Here is a 21,061-nt window from a genome sequence, read left to right as displayed (position 1 = left end):
TGGGTAAATATAAATCCACAAAGAAGACTCAAACATGAACCCCGATGATTGGGTATTCTAAATTAGTGATGGATTTAGCCTAAATGAGGCAATTAACATGAGATCAATATTATGTAATTATAGATTGATTGGAGGAAGTTGTACGATTTTCTCGAGGTGAAGCATTTGGTATTTCGGCACGAGTACTGTGAGTAGTAATCTTACCACAATTTATGTTTTGATAACCTGCATGGTTTATATATGATTTTGAAAATAAATGTGTTATCGATGCTTTGAAATTGCATGTGGGACAAGTCCTTTACTTGATATAGTACCAAACAATTTACATGAGATGGTTGCCGGTTAGCCTAAATATTTTTATCGTTACTAGATATGTTTTACCGTTACTTGAATTTACTGTTATTGGAATGAAATTTCATGATTTGATAAGAACCGAAATGCCTATATTGTTTTAAAATATTTCCTATGAGTATATACGTATAACAGAGACAAGTATAAATGGGAGTGGACTTTGAAGGATCTCGTAGCTAATGGCGGGTTCGTTAGACCTGGTGTACCTTATATTTATCGATTACAGAGTACAATTATAGCCCTCGCTAGTGGGAAGGTAGAATTAGCATACCGTTACCGAATTCCCTCGAGTAGGGACTACCGTTATATTTGACTTCTTGTGAAAAAGTCCACAGTCATACCGATTACATGATTCATTCATTGAAACCTCCCAAAATATGAATATTGATATTATACAGTGGTTACCGAGCTTATTACGGAATTGTCAATCATATTATACTACAAGAAAAACATGATGAGACTGAAAATTATTTATTTGTAGTTCCTGAAAGGGGCATTTTTATGATAATTTCTGATTAATGTACTAGCATGTTTTCTGACTTGTTCCCAATAAAAAAGGTTGTGGTTAAGTATTATTACTCACTGAGCTAGCGACTCATTCCCTGCTATTTTTTTTACAGAGACAACAATTGACACATGCGAGGATTTCATTAATTAGAGTGCACAAGTTGAGAATTTTTGGTGAGCCTCGCACTTGTTCGCGTGAGCGGAGATATTTATCAATTGTTATGGTCTTTTCTTTGAATTCTTAGAGTCTCTCCATAGTCATTCTTTTAGTGTCATGAGTATTATTTTGCTATTAGTCTCATGTTGAGTATCGTTCTTTAGTATCAAAGTTGGAGATAATTAGTATTTCTGGTTGTTAGTGGGTTGATTAGTAATGGTAGAGACTTCTGTTTTGGTAAACTGATAAGTTGTCAATTGTTTGGTATGATATTAGGATGTTTGGTTGCTGATTGAGACATGGAAATTTTTGGGATAGTCCAAAAACAGGGGAAACTCTGTCCGATTTTCTATAAAATACCGATGAGGCTTACTTGGGGGCACTTGATCCTAGGTGCTGGTCATGATACTAAATTGGGTCGTGACAAAGTTGGTATCAGAGCCAGGTTTTAAGTCCCGAGTCATGGAGCAATGTTTAGTAGAGTCTTGTTCATGGGTATGTAGGTGCCCATACTTATGATCTTGAGGCTACTGAACATTTAGGAGTGCTTTCCCTTCTTTCATTCTTTGATCGTACATTAAGATAATTTGAGATTGACTTTGGAATATTTCTTTCGTGGATGACTAGGACGCGCACACCCTCATCTACTGGACGTGGTACTACCCGGGGTGGAGGTCAAGTTGGGGTTCATCAAACTAGAAGATAGACTGCTCCTCAATCTGAAGTTGGTAACATGGGTCAACCCCAAGTTGTTATGCCAGATCAAGTGCAAGGGCAGGGAGTTCAGGATACTCCACCACCAGTGCCAACTGTTGTACCTACTGTTGCCTTACCTGCAGACGCAATGGCAATGTTATTGAATGTGTTAGAGGCATTGGTGCCTACTCAGGGTGGAAGTTCAGCTCCTTAGGCTACTTTACAGACACAAGCACTTGTACAGACTCAGACTTTCGGGAATAAGGAAGTATCACTACAAGAGTTCCTGAAATTGAAATCAACAAAATTCACAGGTTTCGATAATTCAGCAGATTCTCAAAGTTTCTTGGATGGGACACTCAAGGCATTACGTGCTCTTGGATAATCTAGTGAGAGAGTCGTAGAGCTCGCATCATACAAACTGGAGGATATGGATAATATATGGTATGAAACTGTATTGCTAGGAAGGTCAACAGGAGCAGTACCACTGACATGGGACGAGTTCACTAAGTTGTTCAAGAATCATTTTCTTCCAGATAGCCTAATGCAAAAATATGCTAGAGACTTTGAGAGATTGGTTCAGACTCCAGATATGGATGTGTCAACATATAACACTAAGTTTTGTAAGCTGGTTATATATGCTCCTTACTTAGTGCCTACCGAAGTAGCTCGAGTTCAGAGGTTTGTTGATGGATTGGTTGGTCGTCTATACACTGCAGTAGCCCCACAGATGAAGACTTTATCCTACTCTGATGTAGTCAACCTTGCTAGAAAGATTGAAAACAAGGGACGTGATGAGCGTACAGCTAGTGATTTACGTAAGAAGGCCAAGATAGGAGAGACTTTTAGTGGCAATTTTAGTGAAAATAGAAGAGCAGGAAATCAGGGACAAAAACAACAGCAGGGTTATCAGATAGGGACACACATGTCTTCACAGTCCACATACAGACCACATTACAGACAAGGTAATAGGGGGCCATCATCTTCTGGACATTGTAATTCTAGGCAGATATATACCACTACTCTAGTCTGCCAGACCTGTGGTAGATCACATTTGGGCCAATGTCGTGTTCTAACTGGAGAGTGCTTTCGGTGTGGCCAATTGGGACATCACTTGAAGGATTGCCCTCAGCCTCCGAGAAATTTCAACCATGCTTCTATTCAGTCAGCTGCACCGACTCAGACTACTCGTAATACTTCAGGTGCTACAAGTACAGGAAATAGAGGTCGAGGTGCTGGAGACCGTGCTACTGTGAATCAAGGATAAAGGAATGCTGGTAGAGGTCAAGTGAGAGTTTTTCCATTTACTAGACAGGATGCTCAGGCCTCGAATGCAGTGGTTACATGTATTTTTTTCTGTTTATTCATTTGATGAACTTGCGTTAATTGATCCGGGATCTACCCAATCATATGTGTCCTCGTACTTTGCTTTGAGGTTTTGTGGACAGCCTGAGCTATTGAATGATCCTTTTCTGGTTGCTACTCCTGTTGTAGAGTCTCTATTAACTGAATACGTGTATCGTGCTTGTCAAATTCGGGTTGATGGTAGAGATACTCTAGCTGACCTTATTGTACTTGATATGATTGACTTTGACATGCTGATGGGAATGGATTGGTTATCTTCTTGCTATGCTATAGTCGATTGTCATGCAAAGATATTTAAGTTTGAGATACCAAATGAACCCAGTTTTATTCTAAGAGGGAGTTAGGTTCTAGAGACTTGCAAAATTGTATCTTTTATGAAGTCTCAACGACTTCTGAAGAAAGGTTGCATGGGTCTCTTAGCTATTGTAAATGACACAAGAAAGGAAACAATTAGTATAGAAGATGTACCAGTAGTGAGAGAATTCTCTGATGTATTTCCTAAGGATTTACCAGGATTGCCTCCAGTACGAGAAATAGACTTTGGTATTGATTTGCTACCTGACACACAACCCATATTGATTCCCCCATATCGAATGGCACCAGTAGAGTTGAGGGAGCTAAAGCAACAGTTACAAGATTTGTTAGATAAGGGTTTTATTAGACCTAGTGTATCACCATGGGGTGCACCAGTGCTGTTCGTAAAGAAGAAAAACGGATATATGAGAATGTGCATTGACTGCAGGCAGTTGAATAAGATAACAATACATAATAAATATCCTTTGCCTCGTATAGATGACATGTTTGATCAATTACAAGGAGCTGCCCACTTTTCAAAGATTGACCTCTGTTCTGGTTATCATCAACTTAAATCAAAGATGAAGATATTTCTAAGACTGCTTTTAGAACTCGATACGGGCACTATAAATTTCTAGTGATGCCTTTCGGACGGAAAAATTCTCCAGCTGCATTCATGGATTTAATGAAAAGGGTGTTCATGCCGTTTCTGGATAGATTTGTAATAGTATTTATTGATGATATCCTAATATATTCTCGCAGTCAAGGAGAACACGAGAATTATCTCAGGGCTGTGTTGCAAACATTGTGAATATCGGCTTTATTCTAAGTTCTCAAAGTGTGAATTCTGGCTAGACTCGGTAGCATTTTGGGGCATGTTGTATCCAAAGATGGAATTATGGTAGATCCTAAGAAGACCGAAGCTGTGCAGAAATCGCCCAAACCTACTTCTCCTACAGAGATTCGCAACTTTTTAGGCTTAGTAGGCTATTACAGGCGTTTTGTGCAGGATTTCTCCAGAATAGCAGCGCCATTGACCAAGCTTACACAGAAAAATGCAAAGTTTCAGTGGACGGAGGAATGTGAGAAAAGCTTTCAGAAGCTCAAAACATGTCTGACAACTACACCAATATTAGCCTTACCATCAGGTTTTGGAAGATTTACAGTATTCTGCGATGCCTCGAGGGTGGGATTAGGATGTGTTCTAATGCAAAATGGTCGTGTTACAGCTTATGCTTCGAGACAATTGAAAAAGCATGAGTAAAACTATCCTACACATGATTTGAAGATGGTTGCAGTGGTGTTTGCTCTAAAAATTTGGAGGCATTATCTATACGGTGAAACTTGTGAGATTTATACTGACCATAAAAGTTTGAAGTATATCTTTCAGGAGAGAGATCTAAATCTTCGGCAGCGTCACTGGATGGAACTACTCAAAGACTATGATTGTTCTATTTTGTATCATCCTGGAAAAGCCAATGTGGTGGCTGATGCATTGAGTAGAAAATCTATGGGGAGTTTGGCACATATAGCCCCTGCAAAGAGACTTTTGGCCAAAGATATTCAGAGACTAGAAGATATAGGTATCAGATTTAGTATCGGAAATTCAGAGGCATTGTTGGCTTGTGCTCAGGCTAAGTCTTCATTAGTTGAGCGCATTAAGGCCACCCAATATGAGGATTAACGATTATGCAAATACAGAGATGAGGCCTTAGCTGGTAAAAGCAAGGATATGATTGTTGAAGTGATGGTGTTCTTCGAATGGGTGACAAGCTATGTGTAGCAGACGTAGATGGGTTAAGACATGCTATTCTTAAAGAAGCTCACAACACTAAATACACTATACATCCTGGATCCACAAAAATGTACCCTAACCTGAAGCAATTTTATTGGTGGGAAGGTATGAAGAAAGATGTTGCTAACTTTGTTTCTAGTTGTTTGACTTGTCAGCAGGTCAAGGCTGAGCATCAGCGACCCGCAGGACTACTACAACAAATTGAGATTCTAGAGTGCAAATGGGAAGAATTACTATGGATTTTGTCACCAGACTACCACGAACCCTTAGAGGTTATGACTCGGTATGGGTGATTGTAGATCGACTGATGAAATCAGCACACTTTTTTCCGGTGAAGACTACATATGGTAGAGTCAGGTATGCATAGATATTTATGAACGAAATTGTCCGACTTCATGGAGTTCCAGTATCCATAATCTCTGATAGAGGATCAAAGTTCACTTCACGCTTTTAGAAATCTTTTCAAGAAGCATTGGGTACACGAGTTGATCTTAGTACTGCATTTCATCCACAGACAGACATGCAGTCTGAACGTACTATTCAGATCTTGGAGGATATGTTGAGAGCTTGCATTCTTGAGTTTGAAGGTAGTTGGGACACTTATCTACCGTTAGCTGCATTTGCTTAAAACAATAGCTTCTAATCCAGTATTCAAATGGCACCGTATGGAGCATTGTATAGTAGAAGATGTCGTTCTCCTATCGGATGGTTTAAAGCTGGTGAGACTAACTTATTGGGATCTGACCTAGTACAAGAAGCTATGGAGAAGGTCCAGTTGATTAGACAGAGATTGCTTGTAGCTAAAAGTATACAAAAGTTTTATGCTGATAAGAGAAAAAGAGATTTAGTGTTCACAATTGGGGATAAAGTGTTCCTACAAGTCTCCCCTATGAAAGGTGTGATGCAGTTTGGGAAAAGAGGCAAGTTGAGCCCTAGGTTTATAGGACCGTATAAAATACCAGACCGAGTGGGAGCGGTGGCTTATCGTTTGACACTTCCTCCTGAGTTGTCCTTTATTCATCTAGTGTTTCACGTCTCAATGCTAAGAAAATGTATATCAAACTCATCTCAGGTGATTGAAGCACCTGCTATACCGCTTGATGAGAAGTAGTCTTACAAGGAGTAACCGATGGCTATTGTTGATAGGAAAGTAAGAAAGCTACGGTCAAAAGAAATTGAGTTCGTAAAAGTCTTATGGCGAAATCATACAGTAGAAGAAGCTACTTGGGAACTAGAAAAAGATATGAAAGCGAAGTATCCCCATTTGTTTCAGTCTACAGGTATATACTTAAACTAAATTCGGGGACCGAATTTCATAAGGTGGGGAGGATGTAATACCCTATATTTTTAGTAAGGGTGTCCTGGTCATTTGCAAATAATAATAATAATAATAATAATAATAATAATAATAAGAAACTACTACAAAAAACAAACAAATAATGAAACTAAATAAAAGAAACCAAAAAAAAAGAAAAGAAAGAATACAAGTGGGCTTAGCCCATTAGTGTGACATAAGTCACAACATAAGTCACAAAGGTTAGGCAAATCTGCCAAATTGAAAAAAAGGGCAAGGGGAAAAGGGACGAAGCATTCTGCTTCAAGAAAACGAGAAAAAAAAAATAGAAACAGAGAAGGGAAGAAAGAGAAAAGAAGAAAAGAGAGGAAGAAGAACAAAGCTTTGGACAAAGACTTTAAGAAGAATTAGGGCTAGATATTGGAAGTGTAAGCACGTAATTTTTGCCTATAGGAATTACTCCCAGAAAATATAACAAAACCATTTTTTTTTCATTTTTTGCAATTTTATAGGATTTTGTAGAAATTGATGCTAATTGTTTGCATTTCTGTGCATGTTTAAGTTTTATTTAAATCATAAAAAATACCAAAAAATACCCAGCATTGCATTTAGGATTTATTTTTTACATTTTTAGGTTAATTAGTAAATTAGTTGCTTTAGTTAAAAAGTGAAAATAAAAAAAAAACTGGTTTACCTTTGCATTTTTAGCCTTTTAATTTTAAATTTGTAATTTTCTTTTTAATTTAGGAGTAATTAATTTTTATAAATATTTTAATAGTTGGTTAGCTTAGCCTTTTTTCAGATTAATTATTTTTAGGAGTTTTAATTTAAGTTTTAATTAATTAAAATAGGAAAAGAAAAAATTGAACAAAAAAAAAAAAAGAAAACGAAAGAAAAGAGAATTAAAGAAAAGGGGGTTGTTTAATTGCGGCCCAATTCCTTAGACCCAAACAATCCCTGGCCCAATTCTCGCTAACCCGTCCAAATCCCCTGCCCCAACCCGGTTCAGTTTCCCCTCCGTTAATAGAACGACACCGTTTCCCCCTTTAGAATCCCAACCATTGACCTCCATTGATCAAATGGTTGGGAACTAAGGCTCCCGTCGGTATTTAAGTGTCGGAACCAAAGCCCCCCCATTACACTCCCCCTTCATTCCTCGTCTCTATGCTCAGAGACTGAAAACCCTAGCGCCACCCTAAAGTTCTCCACTATCTCCGCCGGCGGCGTAGCCCTAATCTGCCCCAAAATTACACCCTAGAATCCCTGTAACCTCCTCTCTCACAATACCTAACCCTGTCCCTCGAATCCCTCTCAATCTTCTCGAATTTTAGATCTAAAATCAATACCCCGAAACCTTAAAGCCCCAAATTTACCCTGACTTTAGATCTGTGGTGTGCAAAGTTAAGAGTCAAGCATTTAAGTACCAGGGCTGATTTAATGTGAAATTGATGTTGGTCGTTTGTTCTTGACAAAGAACATGCGACTAACATTAGTTTTGGGTTTGAATCGAAGAAGCCGGAGTTTCTTCAAATTAATCACTAGGTATTTTCTCTCCTTTTTCCCTCTACCCATTTCTGTGATTCTCCTTCTATTTTCTTTCCTTTTCTTCCACATTTCTTTAATCAGTTTCTTCATGTTCCTCTTCTTCTGGCCGAAAAAAGTAATGAAGGAATAATGTTTGGACTTAGCCAATTCGTCATTTATTCTCTTTGATTTTCTATGGTTTGCTTTTGTTCCGTTTGTTTTCTGGTTTTTTCTTTCAATTTTAAAGTTGTTCATCTGAATTTGTTTGTGTTATTTATTTGCCCTGATTAGTTGTTGTTATCCAGTTTGTTCGAATTAGTTAATCATTGATACATTTTCAACATGTCTTAGTTCAAGGTCAGCCACAATTTGCTTTAATTAATTTAATATCGTTTGTTTAATTGAAATCAGTAAGTCTTAAGGTTAATACTCAGATTCTGATGCCTAAGTTTTCTTTTGGGTTGATTGGTTCAGTCCCGTTGGGCCAGACAAGCCCAAGTTTTTGGTTTGGGGTCTTGGGGTCAAATTTGACCCATGTTGATTTCTTGAATATAAATTGCAAGGGTGTCAAGGATGTTTTAGGTATTTGAGGGTAGGGAATCATTTTCTGTTGGGAGGAAGCTTCTAGAGGATAAGTTTAGAGTTGGTTTGTTAAAAGAAGGGGGGTTTCAGATATTTTGAAGGGTTAAAAGGGGTAAAACAACCAAGAATTCAAGGGGTAAAGGGGAAATGGTTAGCTAGGCTAGGGCTGCCTTAGGCATGCCTATATAAAAACCTCTTTCCTTTCATTTTGAGCGGCCATTCATACTCTGAAAATACACAAAAAAGTTCTGGTTCATTTGGGTCTAAGGAAGTTGAAATTGATGTGTTGAAGTGTTGACATACTGCTGCTGCTGCTGAATCTCTCACTTTTGTTGATCCTAAACACATTTTCTTTTGTTGTTGATTGCTGTATTCAGGTACTACTCTGAAACTTTGAGCAGCAAGTTTGAATGTTGAAGATGTGAACGATTTAGGTTGATATAGCTGTGTTATTTCAATAAAGTAGCTCTCATGTTTTTAATTAATTCATGTAACTCTTTCTTTGTCTAGCTAATATTATGTGGGATTTGATTTAGATGGTGTGTGGTTCCTAATAGATAGAGACTTGTATATGATTCATGTAATTAAGGTCCATCTCTTCATCTTTATCTCTTCTGTGATTGTGTTTAATGGTTGAGGCGTGAACCTCCATTTTACTGTTGAGTTACCATATGGAGGGGATTATTGAGTATGTACTTACATCATTTCTTTGAGTTTATTTTTAGTCTTGTTGAACCTGTGGAAGTTTTATTATAAGTTCGAATCAGATTAGATGAGTTTAACTTGCCTGGAAAATCTGTCCTTGTTTAACATATGAAGTCATGAACTTTTTAAATCATTTCCTGATTGAATTTTAGTCTTTCTTTGAAAATCATGTTGTGGTAAGCTAGTATCGGATATTCGATCAAGTTCTTAGTTTGTTGATTTAACAATAGTTCAACATGATTTGGGTCTTAATGTTTTCTTAGATTGCCATGTGATATAATTGTTAAGTTGATTTTGTTCCCAAATGTCAATTCATGTAGTTAACGTTGATGTGTGCATATAAAGTGAATTGGGCCAAATTCGTGGGTGGCCCAAATAAGGCCATGAGTATGATCTCGAACGCTTAGGCTTTGAGCCCAGAAACTCGAGTCAAGTAAATCACGCAACTTCAAGTTGGCCCCCGGCGAGAAAATGTATTGGGCTTATCTGGAAGCCAGGCGTCGAAATAATTGGGCTCATCGCTGGCCCAAACCCTTTTCAGTGATTAAAGTACCTGGTATTATCAAACATGGGCTTATAACTAGTAAGGGTAATTTGAATCTAAATTTAGAGTAAGTTTAACGTCTTGGGCCTTTTTAATTAAGTATTGTCCTTCACAAATAGATTGAGCTGTGCCATTTAATTAAAACATCTATGGCCCTCACAAATACTATGATTAGATATTAGAATAAATATCCGTAGAAAAGTCTTCAGGCACGTTTAAAATACAATTGTGATTATGTACACATTCGCGTGACATGATTACGATTCTAAAAATCAATTCGGAGTATGCGTTCGCGCAACTTCGTCCAAACTTTCGCAACAATATTAAATTTGTTATAGTCCTCTTTAATTAAATATAGTTCTTTAAAAATAGACCGAGGTGTGTCATCCATATTTAAATCATCATGGCCCTCGTATTAACTTAGATGTAAAAATGACAAGTGCTAATAGTTGCGTTAGGCCCGTTTAATATATCATTGTGATTGTGGGCACGTTCGCGTGACATGATTACGATTTCTAAAAACAAAACTGGAGTATGCGTTCGCGCAACTTTGGCCAAACTTTTTTAATAATAATAAAATGTTACTTATCGTGGACACATTCACGTGACATGATTTTTGACCCGCCAAATAAATGGGTATACGTACGCGTTACCCGTTTCAAGATAATTTCCTAATTACAAGAGGCAAATGCACATTGGTTCTAAAATTGAGTAATTAGAATTTAATAAGCCAAGTGTGATCAAAGCGACCACGCTAGAACCACGGAACTCGGGAATACCTAACACTTTCTCCCAGGCTAACAGAATTCCTTACCCGAATTTTTGTGTTCGTAGACCGTAAAAGAGTAAACTTTCTCGATTCGGGATTTTAAACCGGTGACTTGAGATACCATAAACTATCGCAAGTGGCGACTCTGAATCTAATAAATAATCCCGTTTCGATTGTCACTTAAATTGGATAAACTCCCTTATACTCCTGTAGGGTAGTAAAAAGGAGGTGTGACAGCTTTGGCGACTCTGTTGGAGAACGAAACCAGAACCTCTGGTTCAGGGTTCAAGAATTCGAGCTTGTTAAAATGATTTTTACTTGGCTTTATTCATTGTTAATATTACTGTATTCTATGAACCTTTTGTGCTAAATGCTATCTGTTTACCGCTTTAATATTGTTTGAATTGTATATAACTGTCTTCTCACGCCACCCCTCTAAGTCTTCTGAAAATGGTGCACACGTTCACGTGACCCACTTTTTTTATAAAAATTATACCAAATATAACGAGGCTAGGCTAGCGGCAGGGCCGAATAGACTTTAGTGCTCCTGGTACGTCGCCCCCTCTTCGGCCCCAGTTGTCCACTCGGGCAACCCAAGTCTAGAACAAAACCCCAAGATTTAAACCTAGAGAAACATATCCTCATGTCGGATCCCTAGTAGGAATGCTTGTTTGCATTATGTGCATTTGACTTAGGGGACTCAACACAGGGGTTGGGTCTGTCTAGGACATGTTGACCCAAAATGACAAACCATCCTGATGCATCCTGTATGCTATGCGAACATTTATTTGTATCGGCTTGCATGCTGACCGGCTAGGAAAAATAAAGCAAGAGAAAAACCAAGAGTGATGTAGGGAAGGAAATAATACCCGGTTCTGAAAAATCCTTGATATTTGAAATGTCCCGAAACTCTGCCAAAAATTTTCAAAAAAAGAGGAAAAGAAAGAGAGTCATTTCAAAATAAGTCAATAATGTGTTCTTTTCAAGTGTGTCAAAACTGACCAAACTATGCAGGTCTGATTCTCACCGGATGTGGAATACATAGGCAACCTACATAAGGTTCGGCCTTATTTTTGAAAAAAGAAAAAAGAGAGAGTCAATGGTCAAATAAATGTAGTTAGGAGTTTTGGTCAAAATAAGCCGATCCAGCATCGGTAATGTCTTAAACCGTTCTTGACGAGATAGCCTTAGAGTATCTTCAGTTGTCGAAGGGCTATTTTCGTAAAGAACGGACAAGTCTGTCGGTGAAGTGTAATTTTTCCCATATTAGTAGTCCTCCCTAGCCTCAAAATTCATTTGGAATTGGGAAGGGGCTACGTTTGCAAAACTGTCATTTTTGCTAAAATTAGCATATAGGGGAAGGAATCATGGTCCATTGATTTTTCTTGTAGAAATTGGAAAACCTGTTTTACAAAAAAGGTCCACTAGAGTCAACCCTAACCTTAACCCTCCACAAGTACAAATGAATACTGTCCAGGACCTGTCACAAATGAACACCGACCAGAACCCGTCAGAAGTGGTCAGAAAACAGGCTTAGTTGCAGTTGCGTATGTGGTGGAATGATCTAGATGAAGATGGTCAGAAGTAGGTGAAAAAACAGTTGGGTGCCCTTATAAACGTTTTGGAAATCAAACCGCGAGAAGATTTAATCAAGGCTTTGGTAACTTTTTGGGACTCTGTCCACAATGTTTTTCATTTCTCGGACTTTGAGATCACCCCTAGTTTGGAGGAAATGGCTGGGTACATTGAGTTTGGCTGGGATTTGAGGAAGCAACAACTTATATTTCCGAGGGCTCCTTCGGTGCACAAGTTCTTTGACCTCATAAATATTAGTAAACAGATGAAGAAGGCCCATGTAAGCAAAGTGTGCTGTTCTTTCTACTTCTTTTACTTCAGGTTTGGGCATTCAGCTGGGTTAGAAACATATGAAAAGGGTTTGATCAAAAAACAAGATAAGGTCCTTTGACAAATTCACCATCGGTTCGCTTTTATTGTGGTGTTTTTGGGGATCATGGTTTTTCCAAATGAGAAAGGGACAGTGGATACTCATGTGGTCAGAATTGCACAAATCTTCACTACTAAGGAAGATCATACGCTTGTCCCGTTAGTGCTGGCGGACATTTATCGAGCATTGACTTTATGCAAAGTTGGGGCTCAATTCTTTGAAGGTTGCAATATTCTTCTACAAATGTGGTTGATCGAGCATCTTCGCCATCACCCAAATTCATGAGTTATGGTTCGAGCCCGAATAACTTCATTACAAGTTACGAGGAAAAGGTAAAGAACTACAACGTGCCAGAAGGGTTTGAAGCCTGGGTATCTCACTTGAAAGCTCTCAAAGCAAGTCAGGTCGAGTAGACTATTGGATGGCTCCCGATGACAGTAGCCATATACATGACGGCTACCAAGGGTTACCTGAGGTTGATGGGTGTGAGGAGTATTAGCCATATGCAGCACAGAGGGTATTAAGGCAGTTAGGGAGATATCATGTGGTGCCTGAACATGAAGATCTAACCACCCAGGTCATTGAGCTGCATCCAGAAATTGCATTGCCCGAAGCTCCGGTTTAGTAGGATTGGAATGGTTGCCGGTATTTTAAAAATAGCACCCAGGTACCAGATGTTGCATATGGGGAAGTGGATCTAAATTATGCCGCATGGTTTGAGAAAAGGTCTTGTGTAAATAACGATCTTGAGCCTGAGCCTGCGCCCGAGAGGCCTGCCAAGAGACCTCATGTTCAAGCTTTTGACGACAAAATCCAAAAAAGGTTGGCCTGGGGAGAAAGGGAAAAGAAATATCAAGCCGAGATTCACACCTTGAAAGAGAAGCTGAGAAACATGGAATTCAACAATGATCTCTAAGCACAAGAAGCCGAAGGTGAGAGAAGAAAGTTGTCCCAAGAGAATGAAGCTCTTCGAGCCCGAGTTTGAAAAATGAGAATAGCAGTTGAGAACCCGGGCAGGAGCAAAAAAGATGAAAAGCTCATCTACAACCTTACGCAAAAAGTGTGTGACTATGAGGATTATTTGCAAAAGACTAAAGCGAAGCTAGCAAATGCCCGAGCCAAGTTAGCTAAGAATGTGGAGGGACGAGCCAATTTCGTTCGGCAACTGAAGGAGAAGTATGACAAGGGAATGGTGAGTATAAAGAAAAAGTCAATGTCCTTGAAAATGAAATGGCCAAGCAGGCGAGAAACTTCAAAGCAGAAAGGGAGCACTATTATTCCCTAATGGCATAACTAGAGAAAGACCTTCAGCGGCTTCAAGAGCAAAACCATGCCTCCAAATAGGTTTTGGGTGCCAGATCTCAGCAGATCAGACGGTTGCTACATGAGAAGGGTATTATCAAGGAAAGGGTTAGGAGAATTGCGGACTACATTGTGATGAAATGCAACGAGTGTGAAGACATGACCAGGTCCATGTTCTTCGCTTCAGTTATGATTTTTGTCCGACAGATCATGGATGACTTGTTTTGCCTCCAAGAAGACATGGCTCAAAGGCCCGCAACAAGGCCAACTGGAGCAGCAGTTTAAACACTTATGTATTCTTGACTTTGTTTGTTCGAGTCTATTTGTGTTAGTTTATTTTCGAGTCTGTATTGTCAGTTTGTTAGTTCATTTTGAGTCTATATTTTCAGTTTTCTTTTGAAGTTGTTGGTTCACTCATCGAGTCTGTTAGTCCTTATATTTAAATCTGTAGGGGAAGTTGTCATAATCAAGATGTTTTATTTTATTTTGTTTTATGAAATTTTAAAACCCCAAAAAATATTTTTTTATCTTATTATTTATTTTGCACATATTCCCAGAACTACGCTTGGTCTGATTCATGTGGCATCATGATATGTAGGCAATCCCCATAGGATTCGATCATAACCGTGAAATGAAAAAAGAGAGAGGAAAATAAGAAAATTATAAAAAAACAAGAGAGTAAAAATGAGAGAATAAGAGAACAAAAGCGAGAATCAAGCAAAGGAAAGCAGGAAGGAAAAAAGGAGAGAAAAAGAAATTGGAAATTAGTGAAAGTCGGGATGACGCAAGCGGTCGTTCAAATACATAATAGAAATGGTTAACTGCTTAGGTGAATTGCATCTCCAACGTGCGGTTGTCTATCTGCTAAGCTCTAATCGCTAACAAATTTATTGTTGTCATCAAGTTCAGGCAGATGGTTAGTTTGTTTGGCATTCTGGCAACTCACCCGTACAACACCAGGTCCAAAGACAAGTTGATCGTGGCTAACCAAAAACTAGATGCAAGTGTTATTGACCCATAAAGGGAGGGAGAAGAGTTTGATGTTAATCTGAAAGAGGAGTTACATAAGTTGAAACACCAGATTACAGAGATGTACCAGGTATGGATGAAAGGGCATCCACCACCATCATAACCCGCCAACCCTACTTTCGTTCTGCCGCTAGCTCAATACCATGAACCTCCCACTGTTGATTCATCTCTAGGTTTCCCCATTTACCACCACTACCAAGGCACCACTTTCCAAACCCCACAAGCACCACCACCCAAACCAATCCCATAACCACCTCTGCCAGCCACCCCTATTTTCGTGGCACCACTACCCGCTACACTCCATCGATCCTCCAGTGAGCCCTTATTCCAGACCCAAGATAACCAATACTATCCCTTGGAGCCTACTTCCAAGCACCTAGAACATTACTCCTACACTCCTCGTTTCGAACTCCCAATTGAGACTGAGAAACCACCTAAAAACCCAGAACAGGAGGAGATGTTGAGGAAGGTTAGAAGTCTGAAACAGTCATTCAGAAACATACAGGGATTAGGAGGTTAGGTAAGCGTAGCCTACAAGGATTTGTGTCTATTTCCCGATGTTCAGTTGCCGGTGGGAGTCAAGATGCCTAAATTTGATCAATATAACGGGCACGGAGACCCGGTGGCCCATTTGAGGGGATTCTGTAGTAAAATGAGAGGAGCTGGCAGGAAAGATGAGTTGTTGATGGCGTACTTTATCCAAGAGTCTGAGTGGCACGGCATTGGAGTGTTACACTCGTCAGGATCACGACAGATGGTATACCTGGGATGATTTGTCCCAAGCATTCGCTCGTCATCTCTAATACAACATCAATATTGTTCCAGATTGTTTGTCTTTGACTAAGAACGAGAAGAAGCCTAGTGAAAGTTTCAAGGAATACGGTTTTTGCTTGAGAGAACAAGCAGCAAGAGTTAACCCCCCAATGGAGGAGAACAAAATGGTGGAGTACTTTCTGCAGGCTCTAGAGCCTACTTATTTTGGCCATCTGATATCGGCCATAGACAAGTCTTTCAACGAGGTAGTGAAGATGGGTGGCATGGTGAAAGAAGGGTTTAAATCAAGCAAAATCATGAGCTACTCGGCTATCAAAGCAACTTCCTAAGCCATTCAGAATGGTATTGGAGGAGTGATCAGAAAGAAGATGTGGAAACAGTTGATTTAGGATCGTGGTTTGGACCTAGGGGCTTGTCACACCATTATACCCAGCCTCGACCCCATCACCGAACCTACACCCAAACCCCATATAATCTACCCCACACTACTTCCCATCACCAAACCCTCAAATTTCTGTCCACCACGCCCGGACATACACTCAACCTCCTTCCTACTCACAATGGCGTGCCCCAACCCCACAAAATACCTACCCAGCTCCATAAAATGCTTACCCACCCCCACGAGCCTACCAAAACCCTGTCGACCTAGGTTTCTGGCCCAATCCAACATTCAAAAATGAGAGGTTGTAGCAAAAGAAAACTTTCACCCCGTTAGGGGAGTCTTATACCAGTTTATTACATATATTGAGGCAGTTGGATATGCTGAGGCCGATTGAGTCGAAATTGCCAAACCCTCCTCCAAAGAATCTTGATTACTCCGTGAACTGTGAATATTGTTCTGGTACTCCGGGGCATGATACAAAGAAGTGCTGGCACTTGAAAAATGCCATCCAAGAGCTCATCGACATAATTCATATTGAAGTCCAGACTCCAGAGGTACCCAACATAAACCAGAACCCATTGCCAACTCATGAGGAAACGAACATGATCGAGATAGTGCACAAGAGGGGGGAGCCCAAGAAGCTTCCACAGTACGTCATGATGATTCGGTCCAGTGAGGTCAAGCCAGTAAAAAAACCAATGGTTGAAGGATCAGTGAACAAGTTGAGCATGACAAACGGTGAACCATCTGTGATAGTTAAGAAATGATCCCCAAGTGATGTTATAGCAATACAAGAAAAGTCAAAAGTGGTTGTGCCAGGGTTGGCAAATAAGCCTATCATAATTGTAGAGGGGGCCTGTACGGATCCTGTCATCATCAAGCCTGTAACCCAGTTGCCCGTAATCAGCACCAAGGCTATCCCATGGAACTATGAATGGGTGATAGTGACCTATAAGGGAAAGGAAGTGAAAGAAAGCAATCACTGAAGAAGAGACGGAGGAGTTTCTGAGAAAAATGAAGGTACAAGATTACTCCATCGCGGAGCAGCTGAGAAAAACGCCTGCTAAGATTCCCTTGCTATCGTTGTTGATCTACTCAGATAAGCATCGTCGGGCCTTGATGAAAATTCTGAACGAAGCTCATGTCCACGACAAAATTTCAGTAACCCATCTGGAGAAGATCACCCACAAAATATTTGAGGTAAACAAGGTCACCTTCTCTGATAACGAGTTGCCTGTGGAAGGTACTGAACACAACAAAGCTCTCTATCTTATGGTAAAATGTGAAGATTCTGTGGTCACCAGGGTGTTAGTCGACAATGGTTCCAGGGCAAACATCTGCCCTCTCTCTACTATGAACAAGTTGAAAGTTGATGATGAGAGGATTCACAAGAACAACATATGCGTCAGAGGTTTTGACGGTGGAGGAAAAGACTCGGTTGGCAATATAGTGCTTGAATTGACAATAGGACCGATGGAATTCACCATGGAGTTCCAGGTACTAGACGTTGCCGTCTCTTACAATTTGCTGTTAGGTCGACCTTGGATTCATACCGCCAAAGCAGTCTCATCCACTCTACATTAGATGGTCAAGTTCGAATGGGATAGACACGAGATCGTCGTGCATGGTGAGGATAATTTGTTTGCTCACAGTGATGCCTCTATCCTGTTCATTGAGGCTGAAGATGACAAAGGGCCTTGGGTCTATGAAATGTTTGAAACAGTGCCGGTCGAGAAAGTTCCAGACGGGATATGTGTTCAAACTCCAAAGATAGCCTCTACATCCGTCATGGTGGCCTCTGAAATGCTAAAAAATGGCTTTGTGCCAGGTAAAGGTCTGGGTGCATCCTTGCAGGGTATCATACAGCTAGTGTCCCTCCCTGAACACTTGGGGACTTTCGGTCTTGGATTTAAACCCACAGCGGCAGATGTGAAAAGGGCTAGAAGGTTAAGGCAGAAGGCATGGGCACTTCCAAAGCCTATCTCTCGTCTCTCCAAGTCTTTTGTCAAGCCTGGTGCCAGGAAACGCCCAGTGACGACAGTCCCAAGTTCTGTGGTTGACATTGATAAAGAGTTAGTTGAAAGGTTCCAGAGGTTGTTTGATGGTGTGAACATAGTAGAAGTTAGAGAAGGTTCTAGCAAAACAGATGTGTAGTTCGTCGGGCCGAATGTAAAGCTTAACAATTGGAAGGCTACTCCTCTCCCTACCCAAAAGGAGTCTTGGTAGTGTCTTTTGTTTTCCTTTCTATCTGGGTCATTCCAGGGTTGTGACCCAAATTTTTATTTTTTGCTTGGTGATGTACAAACTCTGTTATCCTTTATTTTTAATGAAATGCAATTTCCCTTTCCATCACTCCTGATAGTTTTATTTTTCTTTTCTTTTCTTCTTTGTACAATTCTTTTTATGTTGGTTTCAATGACATGACATGCATGAGGAATCTTCGGCCAAGTCTTAAAAGTCAATCTTATTCTGAAATAATAATCCAAGAAATAGAGTGTAATGATGAATAGAATATGAAGAGAATGAGGCCTTTGAAGAGATTAGTAAGGAACTAAGTCATTTTGAAGAAAGACCCAAGCCTAATCTGAATGAAACGGAAGCAATCAATCTAGGGGATCTAGATAATGTTAGAGAAACTAAGATAAGTGTCCATCTTGAACCACAAATCAGGGAAGAGATAATTAATGCATTGTTTGAGTATAAGGATATTTTTGCATGGTCGTATGACGATATACCAGGTTTGAGTACCGATTTGGTGGTCCATAAATTGCCAATTGATCCAACATTCCCTCCCGTCAAGCAGAAGTTGAGAAAGTTCAAAACTGATATGAGCGTGAAGATTAAAGAAGAGGTCACAAAGCAGCTTGATGCAAAGGTCATTCGAGTCACGCGGTATCTCACTTGGTTAGCCAACGTTGTGCCTGTGTCAAAGAAAGATAGTAAGACCAGAGTGTGTGTTAATTACCGCGACCTCAACAAAGCAATCCCAAAGGACAACTTCCCACTGCCAAACATTCACATTTTGATTGATAATTATGCCAAGCATGAGATTGGATCTTTTGTGGACTGCTATGCGGGATATCATCAAATCTTAATGGATGAGGAGGATGCGGAAAAGACGGCATTCATCACGCTGTGGGGAACATATTGCTATCGGATTATGCCATTCGGTTTGAAAAACGCTGGGGCAACTTACATGAGGGCAATGACAACCATATTTCATGACATGATACAAAGGGAGATCGAGGTTTACGTGGATGATGTGATCATAAAGTCCAGGAAGCAGTCTGACCACGTTAGAGATTTGAGAAAGTTTTTTCAGAGGCTTCGCAGGTACAACCTCAAGCTCAATCCTGTAAAGTGTGCATTTGGTGTTCTATTAGGGAAGCTTTTGGGACTCATAGTCAGTCGGTGGGGCATTGAGCTGGATCCGTCAAAGATCAAGGCTATCCAGAATTTGCCACCGCCAAAGAACAAGACCGAGGTGATGAGTCTACTAGGGAGGCTGAACTACATAAGCAGGTTTATTGCTCAGCTCACGACAACTTGTGATCCCATCTTTAAGCTGCTAAAGAAGGATGCTGTGGTCAAATGAACTGATGAGTGCCAGGGCATTTGATAAGATCAAAGAGTATTTGTCAAACCCACCTGTGTTGGTCTCGCCGGAACCCGAGAGTCCATTGATTCTTTATTTGACAGTCCTGGATAACTCATTTGGCTATGTGTTGGGTCATCATGACATCACTAGAAGGAAAGAGCAAGTCATTTACTATCTCAGCAAGAGTTCACATCTTACGAGGTTACGTATACTCCCCTTGAAAGGATATGTTGCACCCTGACTTGGGTAGCACAGAAGTTGAAGCATTATTTGTCATCCTACACTACTTACCTCATTTCTCGCTTAGATCCTCCAAAGTATATCTTTCAGAAGCCCATGCCCACAAGACGGCTCGCAAAGTGGCATATTTTGCTCACAGAGTTTGACATAGTATATATGACTCGGACGACGATGAAATCCCAAGCTTTGGCCGATCACTTGGCCGAGAACCCGGTGGACGAAGAATATGAATCTTTGAAGACTTATTTTCCTGATGAAGAGGTGATGCACATTGATGAGGTCGAGAAGGAAGAAAAGCCTAGTTGGAAACTCTTCTTTGATGGGGCTGCTAACATGAAAGGCGTTGGGATAGAAGCTGTACTCATTTCTAAGACAGGGCATCACTACCCTGTCACTGCTCAGCTTCATTTCTGTTGCACTAACAACATGGCCAAGTACAAAGTGTGCATGTTGGGTTTGAGGTTAGCTGTGGACATGGGAGTCCAAAAAGTGTTGGTTTTGGGAGACTCGGATCTGTTAGTGCACCAGATTCAGGGAGAATGGGAGACCCGAGATTTGAAACTCATACCGTATCGGCAATGGCTGCAGGATCTCTATCAGCGGTTAAGATTAGTGGAGTTCAGACATATCCCTAGGATCCACAATGAGGTTGTTGATGCTTTGGCTACTCTAGCATCGATGTTACATCATCCAGATAAGGCTTATGTTGACCCTTTGCATATTCAGGTCCGCGATCAACACGCTTACTGTAACATGGTGGAAGAAGAACTTGACGGTGAACCTTGGTTCCACAATATTAGGGAGTACATCAGGTCGGGGGTATATTTGGTATAAGCCATATGGGATCAAAAAAGGACAATTCGACGTTTGGCAAATGGATTTTTCTTTAGTGGAGGGGTTTTGTACAAAAGAACTCCAGATTTTGGATTGTTATGATGCATAGATGCTAGACAAGCCACGACTATCATGACCGAAATGCATTCCGGAGTCTGCAGACCGCATATGAGTGGGTATGTTCTGGCAAAGAAAATTCTTCGAGTAGGTTATTATTGGCTCACCATAGAGCGAGATTGTATCAGTTTTGTGCGCAAGTGTCATCAGTGCCAAATGCACTGAGATTTGATTCATTCTCCACCATCTGAATTACACACAATGTCCACGCCATGGCCCTTTGTTGCTTGGGGTATGGATGTCATCGGACCAATCGA

At 40.2% G+C, this 21,061-nt stretch overlaps 4 protein-coding genes across 4 annotated transcripts; all 4 read left to right on the top strand.

The window, feature by feature from the left end:
* Positions 1 to 2,141: 2,141 nt before the first annotated feature.
* On the top strand, positions 2,142 to 2,978 carry LOC104248212 (uncharacterized). The gene has a single exon (XM_009804427.1). The coding sequence runs from the start codon at positions 2,142 to 2,144 to the stop codon at positions 2,976 to 2,978; it is 837 nt and encodes a 278-aa protein (XP_009802729.1).
* Positions 2,979 to 3,027: 49 nt separating this feature from the next.
* LOC138876413 (uncharacterized) lies at positions 3,028 to 3,420 on the top strand. The gene has a single exon (XM_070155332.1). It carries the CDS (start codon positions 3,028 to 3,030, stop codon positions 3,418 to 3,420), a length of 393 nt encoding a protein of 130 aa, XP_070011433.1.
* A 2,400-nt stretch (positions 3,421 to 5,820) lies between these two features.
* LOC138876412 (uncharacterized) lies at positions 5,821 to 6,276 on the top strand. The gene has a single exon (XM_070155331.1). It carries the CDS (start codon positions 5,821 to 5,823, stop codon positions 6,274 to 6,276), a length of 456 nt encoding a protein of 151 aa, XP_070011432.1.
* A 13,748-nt stretch (positions 6,277 to 20,024) lies between these two features.
* LOC138876411 (uncharacterized) lies at positions 20,025 to 20,687 on the top strand. The gene has a single exon (XM_070155330.1). It carries the CDS (start codon positions 20,025 to 20,027, stop codon positions 20,685 to 20,687), a length of 663 nt encoding a protein of 220 aa, XP_070011431.1.
* Positions 20,688 to 21,061: the final 374 nt, after the last annotated feature.

Source organism: Nicotiana sylvestris, chromosome 8 (assembly GCF_000393655.2).
Source record: "Nicotiana sylvestris chromosome 8, ASM39365v2, whole genome shotgun sequence".
Classification (NCBI taxonomy): Eukaryota; Viridiplantae; Streptophyta; class Magnoliopsida; order Solanales; family Solanaceae; genus Nicotiana; species Nicotiana sylvestris.
The sequence above is the reverse complement of the archived record's forward strand: the minus strand, read 5'-3'. Positions and strand labels throughout refer to the sequence as shown.